Consider the following 27,322-nt stretch of genomic DNA (forward strand, 5'->3'; position numbering starts at 1 on the left):
AGAAAACTTGTATATCTCCTCCCACAATATAAATCGGTTCCACCCTTCCAGGGAGCAATAAACTTTGACACAGTATTTCTCCTTTGCTGTGACTTCAGGAACCCGAGAGGAAAAATAACTAATTTGTACAAAAATATTCACAGATGAACTATTTATGATAGGAAAACGGCCCCCAAATAGAGGAACTAAGAACCTGAGACATATAAACACAACAGACATTTAAAATGACAAATATATGAATTGTGTGTAATGTGTACAGAAAACATGTATAGAATTGCATGTAATGTACATAGGAAAATAATGTTCATGGAACACATACTGATGACAAGGAAGAAAAGGAAGAGGGGAAGGGAGGTTGCAGGCTGACAAAAACCTAAAATGAAACCAGAACAGGTCAAAGGTTTTATATTTAAGTTCTTGACTTGGAGGTCCTCAGCCTTACATCCCATTACTTTTGTGCTTGGTGTAGAGAGGCGATTCTCACACTACTGTCATGAAGGGCCAGGCTATTTTGTTTTGTTCTGTTTTGTGTTTTGTTGCGCTTCTATTCATTAAGGAAAGGTAAGAGGTTCCAGAGGTCCCACTGAGCGTGGCTAGTTCTCACTTTCAGCCAGGTGTGAACCGAAACATTTAAGCACCAAGAAACTCAAATGGGTCCATATCCTGTTCAAACAAACTAACCCACCGCTGGTGCACTTGGAAGTGGCCACGATGGCAAGCTGCTATAGAAATCTCCAAATGCTTACTCTCAGTGTTCATGCTTCTCTCATGGCACCAGTCAGCTGACCACACTTCAAGTAGCACTGGTCTAGAGTGAGGTGAATTGCCCAGCGCTGAGTGTCTCACTGTTAGGAAAGCATCTCTTCAAGGACCTCCAGGGACACCAGGCAAGGCCTCAAGCCTGCAGAGCCCCCCACGTCAAAACCAGGGAATTCCCTGGCAGTCCAGTGGTTAGGACTCCGCACTTTCACTGCTGAGGGCCCAGGTTCAATCCCTGGTCGGGACACTAAGATCCCACAAGTCACAGTCCCACACCCATCCAGCAGCCCACCCTGCCAGCCGCTGCCCATGACCGATTCTCACATTCCTCTGCTCGACCCCATGCCAACGGTCCTTAACTCAAAATCCACTTTCTTTTCACAATTGTTAGCAACTTCTTCACTGAAATCTGTAGCAGGGAGAACCCTCACTTCCTTCACTTGGGGCCACCACATTCAGAAGCTCAATCACTCATGCATTTGCTCCTTGAGGGAAGGAAAACTGTATGACACTCATTACTGAATTGCAAAGACAGTGCCCGAGCAGTACAGAGCAGGGCTGAACAAACATTCCCTGAGGGAATGGGAAGTTCTGTGTGGTTACTTGTCATTCAGTTACATAGCTTAGTCTCTCTCTCTCTCAAACCAGCCTCAGTGCCCTTCTGACCTGGATTTGAAATACATCGCAGCTCAGGCTCCACTTCAAGTCTTTCAGCATAACTAAACAAGTGAGGGCGTGCTCAGCGGCTCAGAAGGGTCTAACTCTTTCGACTCTATGGACTGTAGCCCTCAAGGCTCCTTTGTCCATAAAGAAGGAGAATCACCACAAAAGAAAACCGATGACTGAGCACAGAAAAACAGTGTGAGGCGCCAGCAGGAATACTCACTTTTCAGGTTTGTTTGGCTAAAGTCACCCTCTTTGCAGCATGGACACCAGATCTGCCGAGTCCCAGCTCTCCTGCCTTCCATAAGCAAGCTGGCCTCACAGGGTTCTTCAAGGCAGCAGTGCCGGCTCCACACCCCATCCCTTCCAGAGGCCAGCCAGCCCAAAATGGCCAGTGTGTGCTGGTCTGCATTTTCTTAGTTAAAGCAGATTCTAATTATCATTTACATGATGCACTGAACAGAAACTTGGCCAAGAGGCTAGACTTGATTTAGAAACCTGAAATTGCAGGGAAGTCAAGAAATATCACTCAGGGCTTCTCCAAGGCTCCCTAAGAATTCCCTCTGACAACTTTTCCCACCCCACGATCAAACCCTAAGAGAGAGAAGCCACATTAGAAGCCCAGGCGATGTCTGTGCCCCACCTTCAACACATTTCCATACAGATACAACAGAGACAGAGCCATTCGCTTATGACTTTACATTAGATGACCCAGCGTACTATTCAGAAGTAACATCAAAGTCACCTTGTTTTACACCGCCTGCCATTTAAAAGAATATTAAGACGCTGAGGGAATATAAAGGTCAAGGTTACAAGATGTTTCAGAGGAGCAAGTGAACAATCCATTTAAATAAAAATACACCACATTGTCAATCACTAGGTGTTCGGAGAACTTTGTTTACAACGGTGTGTACTTGGAGACCAGCCTCCGCTGGAAGTCAGGAGGGGAGAGGGAGCCTGTGTGGGCCACACGCTCTGGAAACAGAGTCCCATGGAACCCTTGTTTGTATAACATCAGAACAGTGTGGAAAACAAGCGGTCATTGCCCCAAAGAGAAACATGATGTAGGTAGATAGAGTCACAACAAATCCAGGTCCAGGACAAATTACAGACCAGCGCCGGGGAGGGCTGTGACTCACACTCGTGCTCAAGGGAGACAAAAAGAACAAAAACACAGTACTTTCTAGAATGTTATTAAAAAAAAAAAAAAAAAAAAGAGGGAGAAAAAAAGAGATGAACTAAATTAACTATTAATAGAGAAAAGAAATAACCCACATGCTCAAGAAAAGATTTGCTTAGTGATTCATGGTGCATCCATGAAGTGTAACAAACACTCTTCAGCCATTTAAAATTGACCTGGGGGGACTTCCCTGGTGGTCCAGTGGTTGAGAATACGCCTTCCAATGCAGGGAACGTGGGTTCAAGCCCACATGCCGCAGGGGAACTAAACCCATGTGCCACAACTAGAGGGCCTGAGCGCTGAAACAAGACCCTGACATGGCCGAAAATAAAATAAACGTGTTTTAAAAATTAAATAAAAATAAAACTGACTTGAGCATTTACTAATAGGAAAAGCTGTACATGGTATTTTTGAGTGAAGAAAGCAAATAACAAAAGAGTGTGTATGATGTGCTATGTAATATACACAACACATACACACTCCGTGACACAGGATATCACATCAATTGGGAGATGAGATGGGATTTTTTTTTTCTTCACAGTCTTTTGGCATTTTCTAATTTTTCTTCAGGAACATGGATTCACTTTTTAATAATAAAAACAGGAATATTTTTCTTAACTGAATGTATTTAGAATCAAACAATAGAATAGGCAGTCATTCCAATGTTTCCTTTTCTTAAACCAAGTTTTCCTTAGGCTTTCACAACTTCGCCTTTAAGGGGCTGGCTATTCTCGCTTCTCCAAGCAAAAGCGTGGTTCGAAATGACTAGGAGATTATCTCAGAACAAGTAGCTAAGGAAATGTGGGAACACGCCACAAGGGAGAGGGGTGATTAGGGAGGCAGACAAGAAAGCGATTACAACTGAGAAAAAATGAAACTAGTCAAGGACACTGTACCCCAGTTGGATACCATCCAAGTTTACAGATGGGGATGGTCTGTGCAGAGTCTGGAAAAGAAGCTGTGAGAGAGCGTGTGGTTGTGATGTCTTCTCCGGGGGTGCAAGAGAAGGGGGGTGGGAGGATGTGGGACAGGAAGAGTTTATTCAGCAGAGAGACAAGCAAGCTTGGTGTCCTGATAACACTTGCATCCTAGCAAGGAGAGAGAAAATAACAAAGAGGCGTAAAAGATAATTTCTGACAGAGGAGTCTGAGATTGGAAACAACAGAGTTTGGGTCTTTTTTTTTTTTTTTCTTTAGAGATAGTTGTTATTTATTTATTTATTTTTTATTTTTGCAATTTGTTCATTTTTTTTTTCATTTATTTTTATTAGTTGGAGGCTAATTACAATATTGTAGTGGTTTTTGCCATACATTGACATGAATTAGCCATGGATTTACATGTTGGGTCTTGATACAGCATGGTGGGGGTGGGAGAAACATGCTGTTGGGGGGGGGGGGTTGGGAGGGCTTCCCAGAAGGCCAAGATCTCAGAATGAGGGATCAGACAAGCAAAATGAAAAAAAGAGCACACACTCTAGATGAGAAAGCATGTGCAAAGGCCACAACTCCAGGAAAAGCTTGGCTGTGTCATCAAAGGGACAGAAAGAAACTCAGGGTGCTGGAGTGGGAGGAGAGAGAAGACAGGCCTGTAGAGGCGCTGGGGGGTTCCCAGATGAGAAGCACCATAATCTCATCTACTTTTTTAAAGATCATTCCAGGTACCGCAGAGAAAATTATGGAGAGAAGACCCAGAGAATACGTGGTTCCGAGGCTACTGTAAAGCCTAGACTCCCGCTTTCCAACTCAGTGGCCACTAGCCATGTACGACTATGTCAATCTAAATTAAAGTAGGTGACAAAAAAAAATCAGTTTCTTGGTCACACTGGCCCCATTTCAAGTGCTCAGTAGTCACATGGGGCTAGGGGTTACCACACTGGGCAGTGCAGACATGGAACAATCCCATCATCCTAGAAAGTTCTTTTAGACAGCCCTGTCTAAACAGGGTAAGATGATGGCTGAGCCTGGGGGAGGCAGAGGAGGAAGACGGGAAAGGAGCTGAGGGCGGAGATGGGGAAACTGGGGCAGATTCAGGATATAACTTTAGGATACAGCTCAGAAGCGCAGAAGACAGAAGAGTTGTAGAAGTGTGTGTGAAAGGGCAGTTAGAGGTCAACCCCTAAATATGTTGACTCATTACTTCATAAGACTTCCCATCTCTCTCTGCTCAACTCTTTCATCAAGCAACCATCTGCCTATTAATTTAGCCTCTCGGGTCCTTCCATACCTGAATGGTATATATGAATATTCCAATGCCCAGTACAATCTGGCTCCTAGAGCAAAACAGACAGACAACAGTTTTAAAATACAAACACTAAGTGCATGCAGATGGGAAGCAAGTGTCCAATAAGAAAATAAAACAAAGTTCCAGATCTAGTGCAGCAGGCATGCAATCCACAGAAAGGGGAAATAGAAAAAAAGTACCATCAAAAAAATATATAGGCTGAATAGCAAGGAAACTCAAACCGTTCACCAGTAGAACAGAACTCCCAAAATACAACAGTCGCAAAATCCAAAACCCTGGTTTCCACAGCAAATCCACAGAAATAAATCTGTCCATATCAGCTATCTGTCAGACATCAGGCATGCTGTATTTCATGAGGTTGCAAAGAGTCAGACGCGACTGAGTGACTGAACAACAATATCAGCTAAAAAAAAAAAAAAAAATGCATAATCCCAAGAGACTGTTGGCCTCTGCTAAACACTGATAAAGCCTGCTTGTGGCCATGAAGTGTTAAGAAAAAATAGAAATGTTATGCAGTCATGATTCTTCTAGTTTGCTCCAACTCTGACGTTCTCTCTGCACGGAACTCCTACGCCTTAGAGATGCACAGCCTGGTCCCAGACACTAGAGGCACAGTCCGAGCAGCCAGGTTTTGACACGCTGTAAATTTACTGTTCCACAGAGGCATCATTTATTAACTTTCCCCTAAGCATAAAACGAAATCCTTGCTCTGGGTATTTGGAGCAGTGAGGATGCTGTCACCTGAACAGCTAGAAAGGGTTTGGGCAGAACAAGAGGAGCAGTAGTTACTACGATGCTCACAGGACAGATGGGCAAAATAAAAACTGTGAGAGGATGAAGATGAGGTGAACATCTTCAGCAGCACTGAACTGAAGCTATAATCCATCTAATTCCCAGCGTACACCTTTTTTAAAAAACATGAAACTGCTTTGTCAAAGGTAAAACACCTCTTAAAGTCAGAGGTATTATTATTTTTAAGGATAGATGGCTTTCTTCAGGATGTGTTTCCCCTGATAAACTACATTACACACAGAGATTAGGCTTCCAGGCTAACTCATAAAAGCCCATCAATAAGAGCTAAATTTGAGTATGAATAACAGCCCTGATGGCACAGACAGTAAAGAACCCGCCCGCAGTACGGGAGACCAGGGTTCAATCCCCGGGTCGGGAAGGTCCCCTGGAGAAGAAAATGGCAACCCACTCCAGTATTCTTACCCGCAGAACCCCATGGACAGCCAGGCTACATCCGTGGGGTCACAAAGAGTCGGACACGGCTAAGAGACTAACACACACAGCCCTGAACAGAGCTCTCCTCAAGGAGGCCAGCAAACACTCATGCCCAAGGCTTTCGCTATAGAACAGAGCCTCACAAAGAATTACTAAGTACAGGATGTCCCTCTGGGGTAACCTCAAGACCCTCTAGATCCTTTTTCACTTTCTTCTCGGGGGTATCGCTCCACCACATCGCTCACTAAAGAGAGGGATAGCAATAAAGAACACTCCACGGGCGGCCGTGAGTACAACCTTGTAAGGTAGGTAATACAGAAGGGAAAATCAAGGCTCAGAGAAAGGCAGCCAAATCAAAGCACTCGATGAAGCCCTGTTTCTATTAAGTAGTAAGAAGTATGGGAGGGGGGAGCAGGATGGGATTGGGACCCAGGCCAGTCTGGCCCCCACATGCTTCCAGGTGCAACTGAGAAGCAGATGTCATTCTGGTGGCAGGAGCTAGGTGCGCGGCTGTCGGTAAGCACACACTGTCAGGGGGCAGGGGAGGTGCTTGGAGAAAACAGCAAATACTTCTTTTTTTTCCAAGGCTGTTTCATTCCAAGAAAGCAGAAAGGGCAGACAAAGGAGAGCCACCCCACTCAAGTGAGTAGCCTGGGCTGGGTGCTCTGCTAGGCCATCCTGCAAGGGATGGGAGAAGCTGGGGCAGGCCCTGCCAGCTCCACTCCCCAAACGTAAAAAGGACAGCTCAGTTCTTGGAGGTGGCCCATCCAGGCTGAGGGTTCCCGGACAACAGCAGTGGGAAGACCCGCCGAGGGGGGTGGGGGCGGGGGGAGTGCTCCAAGATGCTAGTGAAGCATCTGCGGGTTTGGCAGCCTCCATATTAACTTCCATGGATGGGAAGGAGATCAAACCAGTCACTCCTCAAGGAAATCAGTCCTGAATACTCATTGGAAGGACTGATGCTGAAGCTGAAGCTCCAATACTTTGGCCATCTAATGTAAAGAGTCAACTCACTGGAAAAGACCCTGATGCTGGGAAAGACTGAGGCAAGAGGAGAAGGGGTGACAGAGGATGAGATGGTTGGAGGGCATCATCGACTCAATGGACGTGAGTCTGAGCAAACTCTAGGAGACAGTGAAGGACAGGCAAGCCTGGAGTGTTGCATGCAGTCCATGGGGTCACAAAGAAATCAAACACGACGGAGCAACTAAACAACAACAACTTCAGCTACTAAACTGATCTTAGTGGTTGCACTCTGCTGGCTGGGGGTCTGGAAAGGCAGCCCACACGGACTGAGGTTGCTTCCAAAACCCCAGGCTGGAAATGCTGCCCCAGGCTCCTGTCTGAGTTTTTCTGGAACTCAAGCCAATCAGCAGGAAGCCAAGAGGCCTGTCCTAGTTGCTGCCCCCTCAATAACCCCAGGGGGCAAAGATCCCTGGGGCTCTTAGAAAGGAAGGGCTACTCACAAATCCTGGGTCTCTATAAACTAGGGGCTGCCAGACCCTGCAGTGTGAACACTGACCTCTGAGCACCATGCCAGTCTGCAGTTTTCCCTGAGGGCACACAGTACTTGCCCATTGCATCTGACTGACTCACCTCCCTCATTCATGTCCTTGATTCAGTCCATCTTCCAGGGTATCAGCCGTGAAGTCATCTTTAACTCCTCCCACACCTTCTCCCACTGCATATTCTGTCACCAAGTTGAACCACAGCCTCAATCGAAATCCCTACCAACTTAGTCCTACCACCCCAGTATCTCTATCCCCACTGCCAACACCCTCATGAAGGCAACCCCCTCTGATATTACAAGAAACTCCTGGGAATTACTATTCAAAGTCTCCTCACTTTCCAACCAATTCCTCATTTCCAGAACAGTCACATGGCCTCATGCTGTTCCCTTGCTCTTAACCGGCCTGCTCGTCTAGTCTAATCTTATCAAGACAATCTCCTTCATCACCCACAGAGATGTCAGCCTTGCCTTCCAGTCTCCCCAGTAATCCTCTCCCATTAGCCAGTGAAGGCTCTCACACACACACCAAGCTTGGTCCCACCTCCACGCCTTGTCTCCCCTGCTCCAAAATGCCACCTCTTCAGATCCCACCTGACTGTCCAGGCCAATAACTCTTCCAGTCTTTACCTACTCCTCCCGTGCCTGAGATCTCCACTCAGGGCCACACTGTTCACAACCTGAATATCCTAACAGGGCTTCAGGGTCTAACCTCAAGACGCATCAGGGCTGACATCCCATCTCTGTCACATACAAGTCTTTGAACATGCTACCGAACCTCCCTGACTCTCAGCTTCCTCTTCTGTAAAATGGGACAACAACAGTAACTGTCGTTTATAAGTCAGTTACTATTGTAATGAAATGAGGTGGTGTGTATAGAAGTGCCTCATGTGGTATTTGACTCATTACAGACACTCCACTATGATAGGAAGATCCAGGTCATACCCTCTTTTCCTGCGGTCCTCTGTTTCTCTCCTAATACTCACACCTCCACTATAGCACTGGGAGCATAGGGGGCTCTAAATAAGTAAGAGTCCTTGCTAACTGACACAAAACAAAATCTTTTATTTTTAATCTTACTGCAGGAAGCACATATTCTTTTGTACATTAAGCAACATCTCTAGTTTGGAGGCAAGTTCAGATTCATCAAATGCTTGTCATTACTGCCCTGTCCTGCGGTTCCAGCTCCAAAAATAGGTGCTCTTGTTCACATCTCCCCTGGAACAAGGGTGGGGACAAGGGTCGTCCTGGGCTGATCACCCACAACACTGAACATGAGCAGCAGCACGGAGGCCTGGGCGATGTTCACAGAGACCTGCTCTCATGTCATCTCCCCAAGATCACCATGTGTGATCACTTTTACCAAGACCCTGCAGCATCTAGAATCACAATACACAGAACACTCAGCAAGTACCTGCAACACCTTTCCCTCACTTTTCAAGCTTATAACTTTCCAGACAATATTTTAAAATAAAAATACAGCATTGGTTACTTTTAAGAACATGTTTTATTCTAAAATGCATGCTTATAATTTTTAAAAAATATAAAAACAAAAGATACAGCTTTGCTGGCACAGGTTCACAAAATGGCACAGCTTTCTGATCTCTACTATTATTTTTTTGGCTGTGTCGCTTAGCTTACAGGATCTTAGTTCACTGACCAGGGATTGAACCCAGGCAGTGAAAACACCAAGTTCTAACCACTGGACCACCCGTCAATTCCCTCGGTCGTCTACTCTTTTCCCTTTAATTCTCTAAGATCTCAGTGACTCTGTATCTTCAACAATCAGCACCTCAACCATGATAGAGATGGACAATAAGTCTCTAGCCCAGCTTGGGGGTGGGGGTGTGCAGAACACCCCAGGAAAATACCTGAGCTGGGTTTTAGGGATCAGTGGGGTGCCGGGGGTGAGGGGCTGGGAGAAGACATTCCAAGCTAAGGGAAGAGTCCAGGCCAACGTGCAGAGGAATGAAAGCATGGAGCATCTGAAGAAAAAGTCCTTAAGGCCAAAGGGAATGCAGGCAGTAGGCAGGTGCTAAGAGACAACACGAGCAAGGAAAGTTAGATAAACTGACTTGTTTACTATTACTTGTTTAGATTAATGTGGTTGAAAATTCCTAGGCAGGGAAATGATGTGACAAGACCCATGTTTTAGAGAAACAACTGGGAATGCAATGTGACAGGTGGAAGGAAGGTAAGGAAGTTAGTTAAGAAGCTTCTGCAGGAGTCTAGGCAAGAAGTGACGAGAACCTGAGCCTTGGCAGTGTAAGAGAGAGGAGGCCAAGCTGGAACCCCATCACTAATGGGAAGTGACATAAAAGAGAGAGGAATACACTATATCCACAACAACATTATCCAAATAGCCAAAAGGAGGAAGCCACCCAAGTGTCCATTGACAGAGAATGGATAAACAAAATGTGGTTTATATACATGAAATTAAAAGATGCTTACTCCTTTGAAGGAAAGTTATGACCAACCCAGACAGCATATTAAAAAGCAGAGACATTACTTTGTCAACAAAGGTCCGTCTAGTCAAGGCTATGGTTTTTCCAGTAGTCATGTATGGATGTGAGAGTTGGACTGTAAAAAAAAAAAAAAAGCTGAGCACCTAAGAATTGATGCTTTTGAACTGTGGTGTTGGAGAAGACTCTGGAGTGTCCCCTGGACTGCAAGGAGATCCAACCAGTCCATCCTAAAGGAGATCAGTCCTGGGTGTTCATTGGAAGGACTGATGTTGAAGCTGAAACTCCAATACTTTGGCCATCTGATGCGAAGAGTTGACTCATTGGAAAAGACCCTGATGCTGGGAAAGACTGAGGGCAGGAGGAGAAGGGGATGACAGAGGATGAGATGGTTGGATGGCATCACTGACTCAATGGACATGAGTTTGGGTGAACTCCAGGAGTTGGTGATGGACAGGGAGGCCTGGCGTGCTACGGTTCATGGGGTCGCAAAGAGTCGAACACAACTGAGCGACTGAACTGGTCTATATACATGGAATATTATTCAGCTTTAAAAGGAAAGGAAATTTTGACACATGCTACAACATACATGAACCTTAAAAACAAGGTAAGTGAAATAAGCCAGTCACAAAAGGATAAATCCACTTATGTAAGATACCTAGAACAGTCAAACTCAGAGAGAGAGGAGATAGGATGGTGCTTGCCAGGGGCTGGGAAGGAGGAGGAATGCGGAATTACTGTTTAATTGAGACAGAGTTTCAGTTCTGCAAAATGAAAGGCATTCTAGAGACAGGTAGTGGTGATGGCTGCACAACCATGGGAATCAACTTTATACCACTGAAGTATACACTTAAAATGGTTAAGATGGTAGATTTTATGTTGTGAGTGTTTACACAACTGTTTAAAAAGACAGAGAGGGAGAGGGAGCAGAGTGGATGACCAGGTACATCCCTCAGCCTGAACCGCAGCACTTGAACCAAGCTCCATCCACAGGAAGAAGAATGCAGGAGAGTGAAATGAGAATTCAGAGTTGCACAGGTAACCAGGTTCAACATGAGCTGAGAACACAAACTTTCCCAAAAGGTTTCCTGACATCATCTCTTGCATACCAGGGCTCTAAAACTGATACAACTTTAAATGTAATTAACCGCAGACAAAAAGAGATGGCAAGTGACTTCTTGATTATTAAATGAGAAAAGTAGGATTCTAGGGTACAAAGGGCTGACCACGCACATGCGTCAATTTTGCTCCTTTCTGAAACCCAAATAAAAGAACATTTAAGTGATATTTTAAAACAAACCACAAAATCTGGAAACTGGACTGCAGGTGGATAAGCGCTAAAGACTAAGATGAGCTGACAAAGCCGAACCCTAGACTTACAAGAGGGAAGACAAGATCCAATCTGATTTACACCCCAGAATTTCCAAAAGGCTCTAGATAACTAGAACTGGACATGGAACAACTAACTGGTTCAAAACTGGAAAAGGAGTATGACAAGGCTGTATATTGTCACCCTGTTTATTTAACTTACATGCAGAGTACATCACGCAAAATGCTGAACTGGATGAATCAAAAGCTGGAATCAAGATTGCCAGGAGAAATATCAAGAACCTCAGATATGCATATAATACCACTCTAATGGCAGAAAGTGAAAAGGAACTAAAGAGTCTCTTGATGAGGGTGAAAGAGGAGAGTAAAAAAGCTGGCTTGAAACTCAATATTCAAAAAACTAAGATCAACAACAAAAAAAAACTAAGATCATGGCACCAGGTCCCATCATTTCATGGTAAATAGAAGGTGAAAAAGTAGAAACAGTGACAGATTTTGTCTTCTTGGGCTCCCAAATCACAGCAGATAGTGACAGCAGCAATGACATTAAAAGATACTTGCTCCTCGGAAACCTAGACACATATAAAAAAGCAGAGACATTACTTTGCTAACAAAGGTCCATATAGTTAAAGCTCCCTGGTTTTTCCAGTAGTCATGCATGGATATGAGAGTTGGACCATACAGAAGGTTGAGCGCTGAAGAATTGATGCTTTTTGAATGGTGGTGCTGGTGAAGACTCTTGAGAGTCCTTTGAACAGCAAGGAGATTAAACCAGATCCTAAAGGAAATCAACCCTGAATATTCATTGAAAGGACAGATGCTAATGCTGTAATACTTTGGCCACCTGATGTGAAGAGCTGACTCACTGGAAAATACCCTAATGTTGGGAAAGATTGAAGGCAGAAGAAGGGGGTGACAGAGGATGAGATGGTTAGATGACATCACCAACTCAATGGACATGAATTAGAGCAAACTCCAGGAGATAGTGGAGGACAGAGGAGCTTGGTGCAGTCCATGGGGTCACAAAGAGTTGGACACAACTTAGGGACTGAACAACAACTCCAGCTTACTCTGAAATTAGGGTGAAAAGGAGTTAAAGAGGAAAAGTTGTGGAGGTAACACTCAGGGCCCCAGATTCCTTCTCTATTCCAAGAAGTCCCGCCCCACACTGTTGTTGTAGTCGTGCAGTTGTGTCCTCCCACACTAGCGAACTACTGATTTATTCTCTAAAGCAGGTAAAAAAAATTTATTCTCTAAATGCAGGTCTGTGGGACAATGGGTTCAGTTAAAAATAGGGGTGCCACAATACACAGAGACTTAGAAATGTATGTGTCATGTACGTGTATCAGTCCAGAATTGGTCAGAAAATACAAGCTATTCTAGGTATTTCAGGCAGGAAGGGATTTAACACAGGGAAATAGAGAGACAAAATCACGAGAAGAGCTGTAAGAGCCAAGACCAGAGAAACCACCACTCAAGTTCAGGAAATCAGAACACACAAACATCACAAGAAACTGCACAAATGATCCCAGCTCCCCCCATGACTGATGTCCCCACGAGTCCCAGAAGGACACACTCACATCTGCCATGTGCAATAGCAATAGTAGCTTCTTCTCTTTCACCTTCCAAATCTCTCTGGCAGAACCAAAATCAGAATCCTGCCATCAAGGATGGGGATCAAAACAAGGATAGGGTTGAGAACCAGGAGACAGTATATGAAATAGCTGGTATTCAATATCCAGATGCTGAGACCACCCTCATCCTCTTCTGCTTAGCTCCCTGAGTCCTCGCAGATAGATCTTCAGTTTCCAGACAAGCGATAACAACAGTCTCCTAACCAGTGGTCAAAGGAAAAAAAAAAATCAGGATACAACAATACAAGGTTCCCCAAAGAAATAGCCCAGCCAGATGACCCTACAATAAAACTTACAGGCAACAGAATGAAGAATTCTCTTCTCTGAAAGAACCAACAATGTCCAGGTCCAAATATTAATAGTTGCAGTTTTCAAAGAGTCAAAATCTGTAAGTTTTAATTTGCTTTAAAAAGAATGAGCCTGTAGAATATGATATTATGGTTGAGCTAAGATTAACAAGTTATTTGATCACCACAAATGTGAAAAAGTGAATCTACAAAAACCACAGTGCAGGCAGAATAAGTCACTGGAGTAACCAGCTGTACTTTTCCTGCCTAAACTCTAGAACTTTGGTTTTCAAAGTATGGCCTAGAGACCCTGTGATGCCCCAAGACCCTTCAAGGGACCTGGGAGGTCAAAACTATTTTCATAATGAACTTGTCTTTTTTCACTCACATTCTTTCACGAGCATTTCTCAGAGTCTATATGTCATCTGATGACATCATCACTCTAACAGTTAATCGAATGGAAGTTGTTTTAAGTTTTTCTGTCTTAATTTCTAACATAGTAAATATCAATAGAATGAAACCACACAAAAGCTCTTTGAAGTCCTCAAAAATGTTTAAGAATAAAGGGTCCAAAAAGCTTGAGAATTCTTACTGTAAAACAACTTTTTAGTTAGTTGCTTTTAGAAGGGAACTTTTTTGTTTGTTTAAATAACTTTATTTATTTTTGGCTGTGCAGGGTCTTCAGGCAGGCTTTTCTCTACTTGCAGCAAGCTCTCTAGTTGCAGCATGCAGATCTCTCCCTCCAGCAGCTTCTCTTGTTGTGAAGCATAGGCTCTAGAGCACTGGCTGAATAGTTGTGGCACATGGGTTTAGCTGTTCCACAGCATGTGTGATGTTCCACAACCAGGGACCAATCCTGTGTATCCTACATCAGAAGGCAGATTCTTTACCACTGAGTCACCAGGAAAGCCCAGAAGGGAACTTTCGATATGTGAAACCAATTATACTTAAAGTTTACACCTTCAAAGAGGGGAAAAAAATGTGTAAATTTCTAAATTTTGCTTTACTATCTTATACCTGTTTATCCATTAGAAGGAGGATCTTTCCACATAGATCCTAAATTATTTCTCCCCCTTGGAAACAAGTAAGCCCCATAAAGGCAAGTAGTATTGCCCAGAAGGCTGCATACACAGCACAACAGTAAAAAGAACCGTTTCTACAGGGATTCAGACAGATACTTGTGTATCACTGATCACAGCAGCTTTATTCACGATCCTTAAAAGGTAGAAACCACCCAGATGTCCATCCACAGATGAATGGATACACAAAATGTGGCCTATACCAAATACAGAATATCATTCCCTCTCAGGAAATTCTGGCATATATTGCAACATGGACGAACCTTGAAAATATACAAAGTGAAATAAACCGGACACAAAAGGACAAATACTCTGTGATCCCAGTTACATGTGGTATCCAGAATGTGCAAATTCACACAGACAGAAAATAGAACAGTGGCAACCCACAAGATGGAGGTAGTGGGGGATGGAAAGTTATTGCTTCATGGGTACAGAGTCTCAGTTTGGGATGATAAAGAAGTTCTGGAAGTGGATGGTGATAATGGTTGCATGGCAATGTGAATGTACTTACAGCACTGAATTGTACAATTAACATGGTTAAAGTGGTATAAATAAAGAACAAAAAGAGATTCTAGAGCCAGGTAACCTGGATTCAAATCTCAGGTCTGCCACTTAATATTTTGTGCGATTTTTGTGCTTCAGTTTCCTCATCTGCAAAATGATGATAACACACAGCATGAGGTTGTTTTGAGGATTACATGAGTTAACATATGAATAAACACAAGCCTAGAATGCTGCCAGGCGCCTAGTAAATGCCCTGTCACTGACAAACTTTGGCATGCCTCAGAATCACCTGGAAAGCCTATTCAAATCAGGCTTGCTAGACCCCCAATCCCCTGAGTGTCTGCTTCAGTGGTCTGAGAAGGGACCCAAGAATTGGCATGTTTACAGGTTCCCAGGACTTACTGGTGCTGCTCGTCCAGGAAGCACAGGTTGAGAACCAGTGCTCTGTACAAATATTAGCTGTCATTATTATTATTAGCAATGTCTGAGGTAGTACCAGGCAAATCCACAAATACTGGGAGAAGGAAGGAAAGACAGAAGTATATTCCTCCTCTACTTACAGAATACTTCCCTTCTGGCCACCAAATGTGGGGGGAGGGGGGGCATGGGGAGAGGGTGTTTCTCCCACAGAAAGCAATTCTCCATCTCTCCATAGGCACCAAGTGCCCCAGAATTTAACTCAGTTAAGGAGCCTGGTGGGCTACAGTCCACGGGGTCGCAAAGAGTCGGACCCGACTGAGTGACGAACACACACTGACGCTTTTTACCTGGAGTTACCATCACAGTTCGCACATTAAAGACTCAGCCCCACGAGGCTGCTTCCCCCTGCCCCCCCAACCTTAACCACCAATGGGAAGCCTGGGTTATCACCTGTGCTCCTGAAGAACGGGCTATAAATAGTATCCCACGAAGACGTTCTCAGGTTCAATTAATTTGCTAGAGAGGCCCACAGAACTCAGGAAAACAATTTACTTACAGGATTATCAGCTTATTACAAAGGATGTCAAAGGATATCAATGAGCAACCAGAAGAAGTGATAGGCAGGGCAGGGGGAAAGGCGTGTGGAGTTCTGTGACCCTCAGCACCCTCCAACCCGAGTTCAGGGATTTTTGTTGCAGCTGTCTTCATCAGACAGGTGAGAATGACTGCACACTGGCCACTGTTGATTACGCCAATCTACAGTTCCTCTCCCCTTCCAGGAGGGAAAAGCTTCCCAGGTGGCTCAATATAAAGGGAGACACAGGTTCAATCCCTGGGTGGGGAAGATCCCCTGGAGAAGGCAACCCACTCCAGTATTACTGCCTGGAAAATCCCACAGACAGAGGAGCCTGGCAGGCTACAGTCCACGGGGTCACAAAGAGTTGGACATATCTGAGTGACTGAACAACAACCCAGGAGATGAGGAGGGGCTGATAGTTCCAACCTTCTAATCACTAGGGTGGTTTCCCTGGCAACCAGGGGCTTTCCAAAAGCCTCTGATATAAACTCAGGTGTGGCTGAAAGGAGATTGTTAAGAATAATGAAAGACACCTTCATGGCTCTTATCATTTAGGAAATCCCAAGAGTTTTAGGAGCTCTGTGCCAAGAATAGGAACAAAAATCAAATATACATTTCTTACCGTAAATCACAGAAGAATTTACTGAGCCCCTAATATGAAATTTTCCTACAAGGAGAGGATCTCAAAGCCTTTCCCAATGAATATCTACACCAGCAACTACCAAACTGAGGCTCCCAGAGATTTGCAAAGACTCCCAAGGAAGGCAGAGAACCAACAGTGACCTCTCAACATCACTAAGAGATCTCAGAACTTTGGAGAATGGGGAAAGAGCTCCTTTTTACAAAATAGTGCTGACACTGGAAGGGAAGAAGAGGTGAGGGGGACAGGACTTAAGCTGGTCTCACAGCCATTTTTGGGGTGTGTGCCCCTGCTCACAGTAGCAAGTGGCCTGACAGTCCTAGCCTCGTTGCTGCACTGGGATCTCTCCATTCTCAGAGGCTGCTGGTCTCAGCAAGCCTGCAGGGAGCCTGCTTAGCCTCCCAGGCACAAACACAAGCGTAGAAGAGTCCAAGTGTTTCAGCCCTGGGGCACACCCTTGACCAACCGGCCACAGGAGCCAGTGGATAAACACTCTCTTCTTCCGGGGCCCGGGGCGGGAAGGCAATGCTGAGGGGCACTGATAGTTCGCCAGAGTCCTGGTGGGGAGCATGGGCCCAGTAACTCACCTTCGTTTGGCTTTCCTTCCTTCCCTTTGTCCCTATTCCTTTGGACCTTCTTCCCCTTCTGTTCCCTGGGATACCTTTCCAAAATAAAAGGCCTAGGCCAAAGCCCTTTTCTCAGTCTTCAATTGACCCCAGCTGAGACAGGACAAAAGCTCAGCTCCCCACACCCACATAGGTGGGGCGGGGGCATAATTAGCAGCCAGCCCTGTGGCCCTGCTCCTCTCCTACCTAGTGAAAGGGACAAGGCTTTGCACCTGGTAGATGCTTTAAAACTACCAGTTAACTGGGTAAAAAGAAATAAAATGATGGCAAACTATATAAGACACTCTAACTGCTGTGTTGTACAACACAGACCCTAAGTAATGTAAGCTTCAGAGGAAAGGATGAAGTCTAAAGCAGAAGGAAAGGGCTGAGAAAGAGCTTTGAAAGATTACCAAGAGAGGAAAGTGGTCCTAGAAAAGGAAAAAAGTCTCCAACAGGTTGAAGACCCAGAGTCTGGACTCCCCAGAGCTGGCAACCTAGAAAGGGGGGAAAGGTGGGACACGGTATATTCAGATGAAGGTGGGGTTCAATGACTAAGGAGGAGAGAGATTTTATTACATGGTAGTTCATGAAGGTTGTGAGCATAAGTATGAACCAATGTCCCCCATTTAACTACATCAAACTTTCTACATAACCCCTGACAATCAAACACTTGGGCTTACAACTTCTTATCTCTTTCTTTTCTTCCTGTGAAAGTGAAAGTGTTAGTAGCTTTTAGTCATGTCTGATTCTTTGCGCCCCTATGGACTGTATGAAGCCCACCAGGCTCCTCTGTCCATGGAATTCTCCAGGCAAGAATATTGAAATGGGTTGCCATTCCCTTCGCCAGGGGATTTTCCTGACCCAGCAATTGAACCCAGATCCTTTGCATTGCAGGCAGATTCTTTACCATCTGAACCACCAGGGAAGCCCCATTTCTTCCTATAGCAATTACTAATTGGCCAGGCACATATATTTATTTAATCCACAAAACATCCCCATGAGGTAGGATCTATTATCGTCTTCATTTTGCAGACTGGAGAAACTGGGACACAGAGAAGTTACAAAGCTGGGTGACAGAGCTGGAATTCAACCCTGCCAGTCCAGCTCTTTCTTTCACATCTGTCCCCCACAACAAAGTCCCACTTTCTACATGAGAATCCCACAAGATTCCTTTCCCAGTGTTTCCCATGTGGTGTATCCTTACCATTTTCATAACCCATAACCACAGATAATTTGTATGTTTCCTAGACATTCATTGAGTTCCTGGTACATATACCAGATGCTCGGCCAGCAGCTGGGAACACAAAGCCCCCCTTTCCAGGAAGGTCCCATTACAGAGCCTGCAAGATGAACCAAGTCCTGGAGAGGTGAACCTTACTGGTCACGGTGAGACAGTGGACCAAACTGGTAGGTGAAAAGACAAATTCTCACTCATTCCAAAATAACTTTTACTGGGCATCTGCTCTGTGCAAATCCCTAGCAAGTGGGAAGAAAGGAAGGAGAGGGACACCGAAATCAGTTGTCACGCTGTCCCACTTCACACCGCGAAGGTGAAGAATAGCAACAGTGGTCACACCACACCTTAGACATGGGAGACACAAAATAAAAATGTATCAGTTCAGTCTTCCTCTAACACCCCTTTAAACCACATTACTCACAGGAGCTTTCCATGACTGACCGCATGAAATTCAAGATCCTGTTCTTGGCATTCAAGGCCCCCATCTTCTATTCTACCTGGTTCTGACCTCACTGCTTATCAAATCAGTCTTTTTCTTCCAAATACATTATTAGCAAATAAAAAGAAAATATTCACAGTTTGGGTTTGCACATATAGTTTATGTGGCCTAGAATGTTGTTCTATTTATTTCTAATCATCTTTATTTATGACCATTTTCAAAAGTATCCAATGCAAGGATGACTATTCTTTCCACTCAGATGATTTTGGTCCTCTCTCTACCACGGTCTTACCGCACTGGTGAATTAAAGCCTCTGCTGTTTGGCACCAGTGAACTTTGCTCTGTATGGTTCTTATAACCATACATGTAACAGCGGGCACATAGTGGGTGCTCTAGAACCCTTATGAGATTCATGATGAAGTGTTAAATAAGTACCATAGGGAAAGGTCTCGAACTATCATGCACTGTACTTTAATATAACTTGTTATAAAATCTTCTTTCTCTTCCTCCCTTGAAACATAGATAAAGAAATATACTGATTCATCGGCTTGTAAATAAGCCCAGTCTTCCCCAAGGAACTACTTCGACATGAATGAAATCAGTTTACACTGGACAAGATACTTCTAGAATAGTGTTTGGCACACAGTAAGCTTCCAGTAACTATTTGTGAAAGTGAGTAAAATAATCAGCTTTTTTTCTTCACTCCTACCATACACTATAAAATACAGTAGAGACTTTCAGTAACAAAGTTTGTAAGAAGAATCTGAAGAGTAACCCAGTTTAAACAAAGAGAAGTCGGTTTTACCCACTTTACATGTTGTATTATCCTAGGGGCTACTTTCCCCATGGCATTCACAATCTTCGATTACTTAAGTTAATTAGGGTCATTCTTCTCCACCTTTAGAAGCTATTAGTGGAAACCTGCTCAACACTAGACACAAAATCTGAAAATGACATTTTTCAGATACTTTGTGGATACAATGACACTGCTGACAGACACACTAAGGAGTGTGATCACAAGCTGCTAAGTAATAAATGTAACCATTACATTTCACACTACACACCTTTTTAAAAGAAAAAAGAAGCAATGAGCAAATAAATGAGACTTTTATCTCCCAAACGATCTTTTATTAGCATAAAAGAAAAATATCACAGAAAGGATACAAATTCTGCAACTCCACTGTGTACAAAACAAAAAGCCTTGGAAATCAGCCGAAAGCAACTCAAGATAATAAGGATACTTTGGAACATGTGCCATTTATCTGGCTTTTTTTTTTTCATCCAACAAAACATAATATGAATAAACTGTGTTAGACTATTGTTGTGAAACCTGCCTCGGCGCCTCCAATCCAGAAACCTCCCTTTTGCATTGAGATCTGCCGAGTGACACATGAGCTCTAAAGTGGGTGGATAAAAATAACCTGGTCCTCAAAAAGACATGATAAACGCCAGACAGCTGAGTCACTTTGAAGCCCATTTTGACTCCCGAAAAGGACAGTTCACCCTCCTTTTTCCGTCTCACACATACACATACAACCTGGTGAAAAACACACCAACAGCGCCGGGAGGACGGCGGTGGTGCGTCTCGACTTCCCCCGCCAGTCTCTGAGGTCACGACTCGCGACTGAACTTTTAATAATTTATACTGGTGCATTTCACTCAAAGTGACTCGTTTAGGAGGGAAAGAGAAGATTCGGGAAACCGTAACAATCCAACAGACCCTCGATTTCTGCTGCCCCAGTGGAAGCACCCGAAGGTTTCTTCCGATGTTCTGACGGAAAGAAAAGGAGTGGGGAGTAATTTAAAGTGGAGAGAGGAAAGCAGAACAGTCCAGGAGTGGGAATCCCTGAGCAAAGCAAACGGTCCCACAAAGAGAGGGGCTGCGTGCATCCGGGGTGAATCAATCTCGTCCGCCCACCCGCCCTCCGCGCTCGCCCCAAAGAGAACGCAAACCATCTGCAACGCATAGTTAAGATTAGGGAACTCTTCGACTCGATCTATCTTTCAAACGGTGGCGGGGCTTTGGAACCGCTGCTAGGAATTGGGGTCCTGGCAGCCTAAGAAGGCTGGCGGAGCAAACCACCCCGGCCGCCCCGGGCTTCGGCTGCAGCAGCCCTGGGGAATCCAGCGCCGCCGGGCACCCAGTAGGCACTCCTTAAGTGTCTGCCGAACTGCCCTGCCCCCGAGCCAACTCTGGAGCCCGGAGGAGCCGGTCCCGGGCTGCCACCGCGCATCTTCTCCCCCCTACCCCGCGCTTCACGTGCGGCCGAGTTCGGCGGCTCGCGGCCGCCCCAGGCCGCGGGCACCGCGACCTCCCCCGAGGCGCCGTCCCGCCGCCGAGCCTCACTTACCGGGGAGTCGTAGGAGAAGGCGCACTCGTTCTTGTAGACCCTGTCCCCGGACCTGGGCACGCGGATCGTGGGCATGTGGGGCACTAGCAGCTCGCCGATGTCTCCTGCAGCCATCTTCCTGCTGCCGCTGCCGCCCGGCATACCGAACAGGGCGCCCCGGCGCTGCATGGCCGCGGTGCGCACTCGAGCCGAGCCGAGCGGAGCGCTGGGTCTGCCCACCGCGGCGGCGGCGGCGGCGGGCTGCGCGGGCGACGGGAGCCGAGCCGGGACGGGCGGGCAGAGCCGGCCGCAGGGCGGGAGCGGGCACCCCGGGCCTGGGCTGGCGGGTGAAGGGGACGCTGCTATTTTTAATCCAATGGCGAATCGCCGGCCCAGCTGCAGCGTCAGGCGGGGCGCTCGGGAGCACCCGCCGCAGCGCGCGGGGAGGGGGCGCTGGCGAGGGGCCTGGGGCCCCGGCCCGGCTTGGAGGACGGGGCGGAGGGCGCGTCCCGGGGGCTCAGGCTTCGGAGCCCGCTGCGGTGGGGCACCACCGCCGCGTTTTCTATCCTAAATCGCTAGTCTGTGAAGGGGCAACTCCGAGGCAGCCAACACAAAGGGCAGGATTTGAGATTTTTTAAACCGCTTGCTTTTAAACAACCAGGATAATAGCGGGGACGTACCCTGATTGGATGGGGGTGAGACTCTAGAACCTAAAGTGAGGCCCAAATCTAAATTTGTTTTTCGCACTTCGATATTAAGCTAAGACTTGCTCCTCACCTTTCTAAGATCTAAAGCTCATTGAAAGAGCATAGAGTAAGATTAAGTAAGGATAAATGTATATTTTTCCAGTAATACTGACTTTTCTTCCGTATTGGAGAGAGTATCAAGATTATTTGAGGGAGGGTATATTTTTGTCTCTCTTTGGAAAGTCTTCTCTTCGTGAACCATTTCAGTTGACTGATTTGGGATCTTACTTCATACATACTTCTTCCCTGCCTTTGCATATCCAGTTCCTTAAATAATAAATGGGAATAGGTTGGGGTGGGAGGTGATATAATAATCTGCAAAAACAGAGCATGTGTCACAGCATACTCTTATTTTCTTCAAAAAAAAAGAAAAGAAACTCAGAACATGAGTCCAAATCCCCTGAATTTCCCTAACTACATCTAATCTAAAGGGCAGGATACCAGTGACACCTACCAGTTAATGAAACAGAAAAAGTGACTCAATACACTGATTTTTATGCAAATCAAAACTACAATGAGGTACCGCTTCACAGAGGGTCAGAATGACCATCAATAAAAAGTCTACAAACACAAATGCTGGAGAGGGTGTGGAGAAAAGGGACCTCTCCTACACTGTTGGTGGGAATGTAAGTTGGCATAGCCACTGTGGAAAACAGTATGGAGGTTCTCAGAAAACTAAAAACAGAAATTACCATATGATCCAGCAATCCCACCCCTGGGCAGATACGCAGATAAAACTATAATTCCAAAAGGTACACGCACCCCTATGTTCATAGCAGCACTATCTACAATAGCCAAAACACGGAAACAACCCAAGTGTCTGTCAACGGATGAATGGATAAGGAAGAGGTGGTACATGTATACATTGAAATACTACTCAGCCATGAAAAAGAACAAACTAATACCATTTGCAGCAACTTAGATACAACTACAGACTATCATACTAAGTGAAGTAAGTCGGAAAGAGAAAGACAAATACCATATAATATCACTTATGTGTGGAATCTAAAATATGGCTCAAATGAAACAGACTTACAGATATAGAGAATAGACATGTGGTTGCCAAGGGCAGGGGGAGAGTGAGAAAAGACTGGGAATTTGGGGTTGGTAGATGCAAACTATTACGTTTAGAATGGATGAAAAACAAGGTCCTAATGTATAGCACAAGGAACTATATCCAACTTCCAGTGATAAACCATAATGGAAAAGAATATTTTTTAAAAAATGTATGTATGTGTATAACTGAGTCACTTTGCTGTACAACAGAAATCGGCACAACATCGCAAATCAACTGTACTTCAATTTGAAAAAAACAAAAACAAAGAAACATGCTGATTTCTATAAGCCTTTCCCAGGTCAAATAGTACTTAAATTATTTTTCTTTTTTCTTTCATTATTTCTGTCACTCTGTCTGCTTCTGCAGATGTGCTGGCTTTGCGAGGGAGAAATGATGGTACCTGGAATTTGACGTGAGTTACCCGAAAGAGACAGATGAACTCTCTGCACTTCTAAATTTCCAAACCTCAAGCAAGGCTCAAACACACCACACATCTATGTAACTCACAACTTTCTAACTCAATCTAATGGAAATGGAGAAGAGGAGACAAAAGTAAAAAAAGTAAACACTGTTGCTACTCTCATCCTTGGGAAGATACTCTGAAGAAGTTTTTGCTTTTTATTATCCTCACCCACTTATCACCTTCTGTAGTATCTGTGCCTGTTTCAGGTTCAAGGATGAAGCTTGCTTGTCTAATTACAGAGAAAAACTTGATACAGGAACCTTCCAAATATTTTAAATATTTTTAAATTGAATGCAAATTAAATCAAGACACCATTTTTCACACTTCACATTAATACAGATATGCTGAGTTGGCCCAGGTTTGGGAAATAGGCCCTCATATACTTTGCTGATAGACTGAAACATTCGATCTCTTTGGAGGGAAATTTAATACTAAGTATGATTTTATATGCCTATACTAATTTCCCCCAGCAATTCTTCATCTAGACATTTATGCTACAGATAAGTTCACACTATATAAGGCTATTTGTTGGAGCATTGCTATAGTAACAAAAAACTAAGAAGAGCCTAATAATCCATCTATAGGAAGTGGTTAAAACACAGTACCGCTGAAAGAATAAAGCACCCTGTATGTGCTGCTGTGAAATAATCTTCAAATCATATTACTAGATTAAAAGAGCCGAGAATTAATGTGTAAAAGCAAGACCATGCGTTCAAGGCTAAGGATATGCCAGAATGCCTACTGCACATCCTATATACTGTGGGCCTTCCTTCTACGTGTCGGTAACTGTGCTAAATATTTTTAATGTTGCCCCTAAATGGCTACAGATTTAGATATCAATATTCTATTAGTAAATTTATGCAACACTGTAGATGAATAGGTGCTTGTTTGGCCTTTGGAAGCCTCTGGAAGAATACACAAGAAATTAATGACAGGCTCTGTGGAGAGAAACACAATGCCTAGGTTTAAAGAGGCACTTACTACCACTCTTTACCTTTCTGTACCATTAACAATTTTTATCATGTGCAAGTATTGCTCTAAAAAGTAATTAAAACTCAATTGTGAAAATAATCTAAGTTCAGTAATAACCAGTAATATTAATAGAGGTTGAGGACAATTACTGCACCACTATAAAAATACATCCCAACTTTTTTCATGCAATGAAACTTTGAAAATGACAATATTTGTACAGCCCACTAAAGTAATTGGTTAATTACTTCAATTCATGAAGCCTGGGGCTACTAGTCTGGGGGGGTCCCAGTGACCCCAAGCCCCACCCATGCACTCCCAAGGATCAAAGAGATATTATCACACCCGAATACCATCTCTGTATATCAAATTGTCAATGGCATGCCAGATGGAAAGTTTTAATCAAAACAAGGGAAAATGACACCATCTAAATATGGATGAATGACTAAATTGGATATATCTATTCAAAAATGTTTATATAAGTCTTAAAAAGGATTTTTGTAAAAATGACTGTTTTAATCCATTTGTAGTATGTTAGCTTAATCTATTTACAATAGTTATACAATATTATTGTGAGACTTCAATTAAAAATAAACATGCATTTTTGACAAAACTGGAAAGACGTAAAATTTAAAGAGTTACATTTAGGATTTGGTTATAAGATTTTGTTTCTATTTTTAAAATTTCTGCAATGATGCCACATTTGTTTTATAAAAAATATTTCAAGGCAAAAAAGCTGAGATAATGTCTTAATTGTGCCATTGTGGGAAAAATTCTAGTTCTGTTACTGGAATTTTTAAACTTAATTTTGCAAATTCAATGTGAATTTATAACTGGACTGTGTCACTATTGGGTCAGTTTCCACATGCTAATCTTGATCAAAGAGCAGGAATAAAGTGGTGATGGATACACAATTTTAACTTCCAACATAAATTTAAAGTCTTACCAAAGAGATTTCAGAGGACTGAAGATGAACTGACTTTCGTCACGTCAAGGTGGTTAGACCACCAAGTCACTCCACAGCTCAAAAGCCTCCTCCCATGATGTTCAGTGGAGCCCAGACTCCGCTGGCCTGGCATTCAGGAACCTCCCCCAACTAACACTCCTTCTTGTCAGACTTTACTCCCATGCCTACACTCCTGGTGAACACAATTTACTGTCCCCCAAGGATAAATGTACTTGTCTCAGCCTCGGTTGAAAGCTCTCTCCTCTCATTTCTATCTTCTCAATCCTTTCAAGACTTTTCCCATGAAACCTTTTCTGATTGCTCCAACCCTCAGGGATCAATCTTTTAAAAATGACAGTCCCCAAGAGAAAAATCTTTTAAAAGAAGTTATATTTCTTAGCATCCTTGCACATCGTGGAAACTCAGTGTTTACGGAATATTGCCCACCCAGAATGGAGTTGTCTGCTTATTTTAGACACTCAATAAGTACCTACCAATGAATGACTCACATCTCTGACATTGTAATAGATATGTTTTGCAGTCAGCTTTGTTCCTTTTAGGTAAAATTCATTGCTGCATAAATGTTCCCAGAACTGACAGAGGTTACATTAAAACATGACATGAATGTTAGTTACTGTGACTAATGCCAAAAAGGAGAATTGGGAAAATCTACAGAGAAAAAGATATCTTAATTATTTCAATTAATGGAAAAGCTCTTGACCTCAGATGTCCTCTAATTATGTGCAGTGATCTGTTAAAGCCATGTATGGTGACAGCTTGTTGTGGAGACATCCATAAAATTTTCTGTCCTGGCAGAGAGCCCCTGCAAGAAGCACTGGTTATTAATATAAAACAATAGGTCACTGGTTAAGAAATGTAAGGCATTTTCTGCTTGAAGCAATTCTATATAACAACCAAAAGTCATATGGTTTAAGAATATTCATTGACATGGAAAAATGATCCCTGTAATGCAAACAGCAAGAAGAGACTGTCAATGAGCATATATACTATCATTCTGTCTAAATACATACACACATATACATAGTCATAGCATAAAAAATACTAAGTTCGAATAAGCTGTTAGTGGTGTGTATCTCTGACTGCAAAAATTATTTTTATTTCTTTTTTCTTTGTCCTCTTCCATGTTATCTAAATGTTTTCGATTAAGTCTCCATTTCCTTTTGTAAATAAGAGGTTTTTTTTTTACATTAAATGAAAGGTTAACTCTTTATATTACCATTGATTATGTCAGTTTTCTCTTCCACCTGCCTTCTTTCTTACTTGCTTGTCCCCTTTACCTTCCATATAAAACTCAGCAAGTTTCTGGTGTTAAGTTTATAGACAATCTGCCTAAATAGAATGGAGGTTCCGTTTGGAATGAGCAAGCTCCATGACAAGCTCTTAACATCAAGATGAGGTAAACTGTTATTCTGCTTAAGAGGAAATCTGAGATCTCTATTCATCTTTTGGGGTTTCGTGATGTGTAATACTACAGTCCTTTCAGGAGACTGACTCATAAGTTACTCACAGAGGTAGGCAAGGTTCCTTTCTGGCCAATCTGACACCATCCCTACTCATGCCCACCACCATTTCCATGCACACACTGAAAGATGGAGCCTCCACTCAGATGTAGACAAACCTGGTGTGAACAGAGTTTAAAATATATATATATATATATATATATTTACCAGGACTTCCCCCAGTGGTCCAGTGGTTAAGACTCTGCACTTCCACTGCAGGGGCACAGGTTCAATCCCTGGTCAGGGAACTAAGATTCCCCACATACCATACAGTGTGGCCAAAAAAAAAAAAAAAATTAACCATAGAGCCACAGGCTGCTCTTCTGATTTCCTAATAAGGGACAAAGGAAGTTACCTAAACATGGTACAGATTGGCCCCAAAATCAAAGAAATGTAGCAAACATAGTGCCACATTCTTAGTGGTAGGGAGCTTGAGATAAAGAACTTGATCTTCACTTTTCTTGATTATTAAACTTCCCTCTGGATTTCAGTGGGATG

At 43.8% G+C, this 27,322-nt stretch overlaps 1 protein-coding gene across 2 annotated transcripts in view; it reads right to left on the bottom strand.

The window, feature by feature from the left end:
* Positions 1 to 21,475, bottom strand: part of USP13 (ubiquitin specific peptidase 13) — a 130,486-nt gene extending 109,011 nt beyond the window's left edge. For both annotated transcript variants that reach the window (XM_043473666.1, XM_043473665.1), the window contains exon 1: positions 21,145 to 21,475. In XM_043473666.1, the coding sequence (XP_043329601.1) occupies positions 21,145 to 21,312 (168 nt within the window). In that variant the 5' untranslated portion in view covers positions 21,313 to 21,475. The remainder of the gene's footprint in view (positions 1 to 21,144) is intronic.
* Positions 21,476 to 27,322: the final 5,847 nt, after the last annotated feature.

The sequence above is a fragment of the Cervus canadensis genome, chromosome 7 (assembly GCF_019320065.1).
Source record: "Cervus canadensis isolate Bull #8, Minnesota chromosome 7, ASM1932006v1, whole genome shotgun sequence".
Classification (NCBI taxonomy): Eukaryota; Metazoa; Chordata; class Mammalia; order Artiodactyla; family Cervidae; genus Cervus; species Cervus canadensis.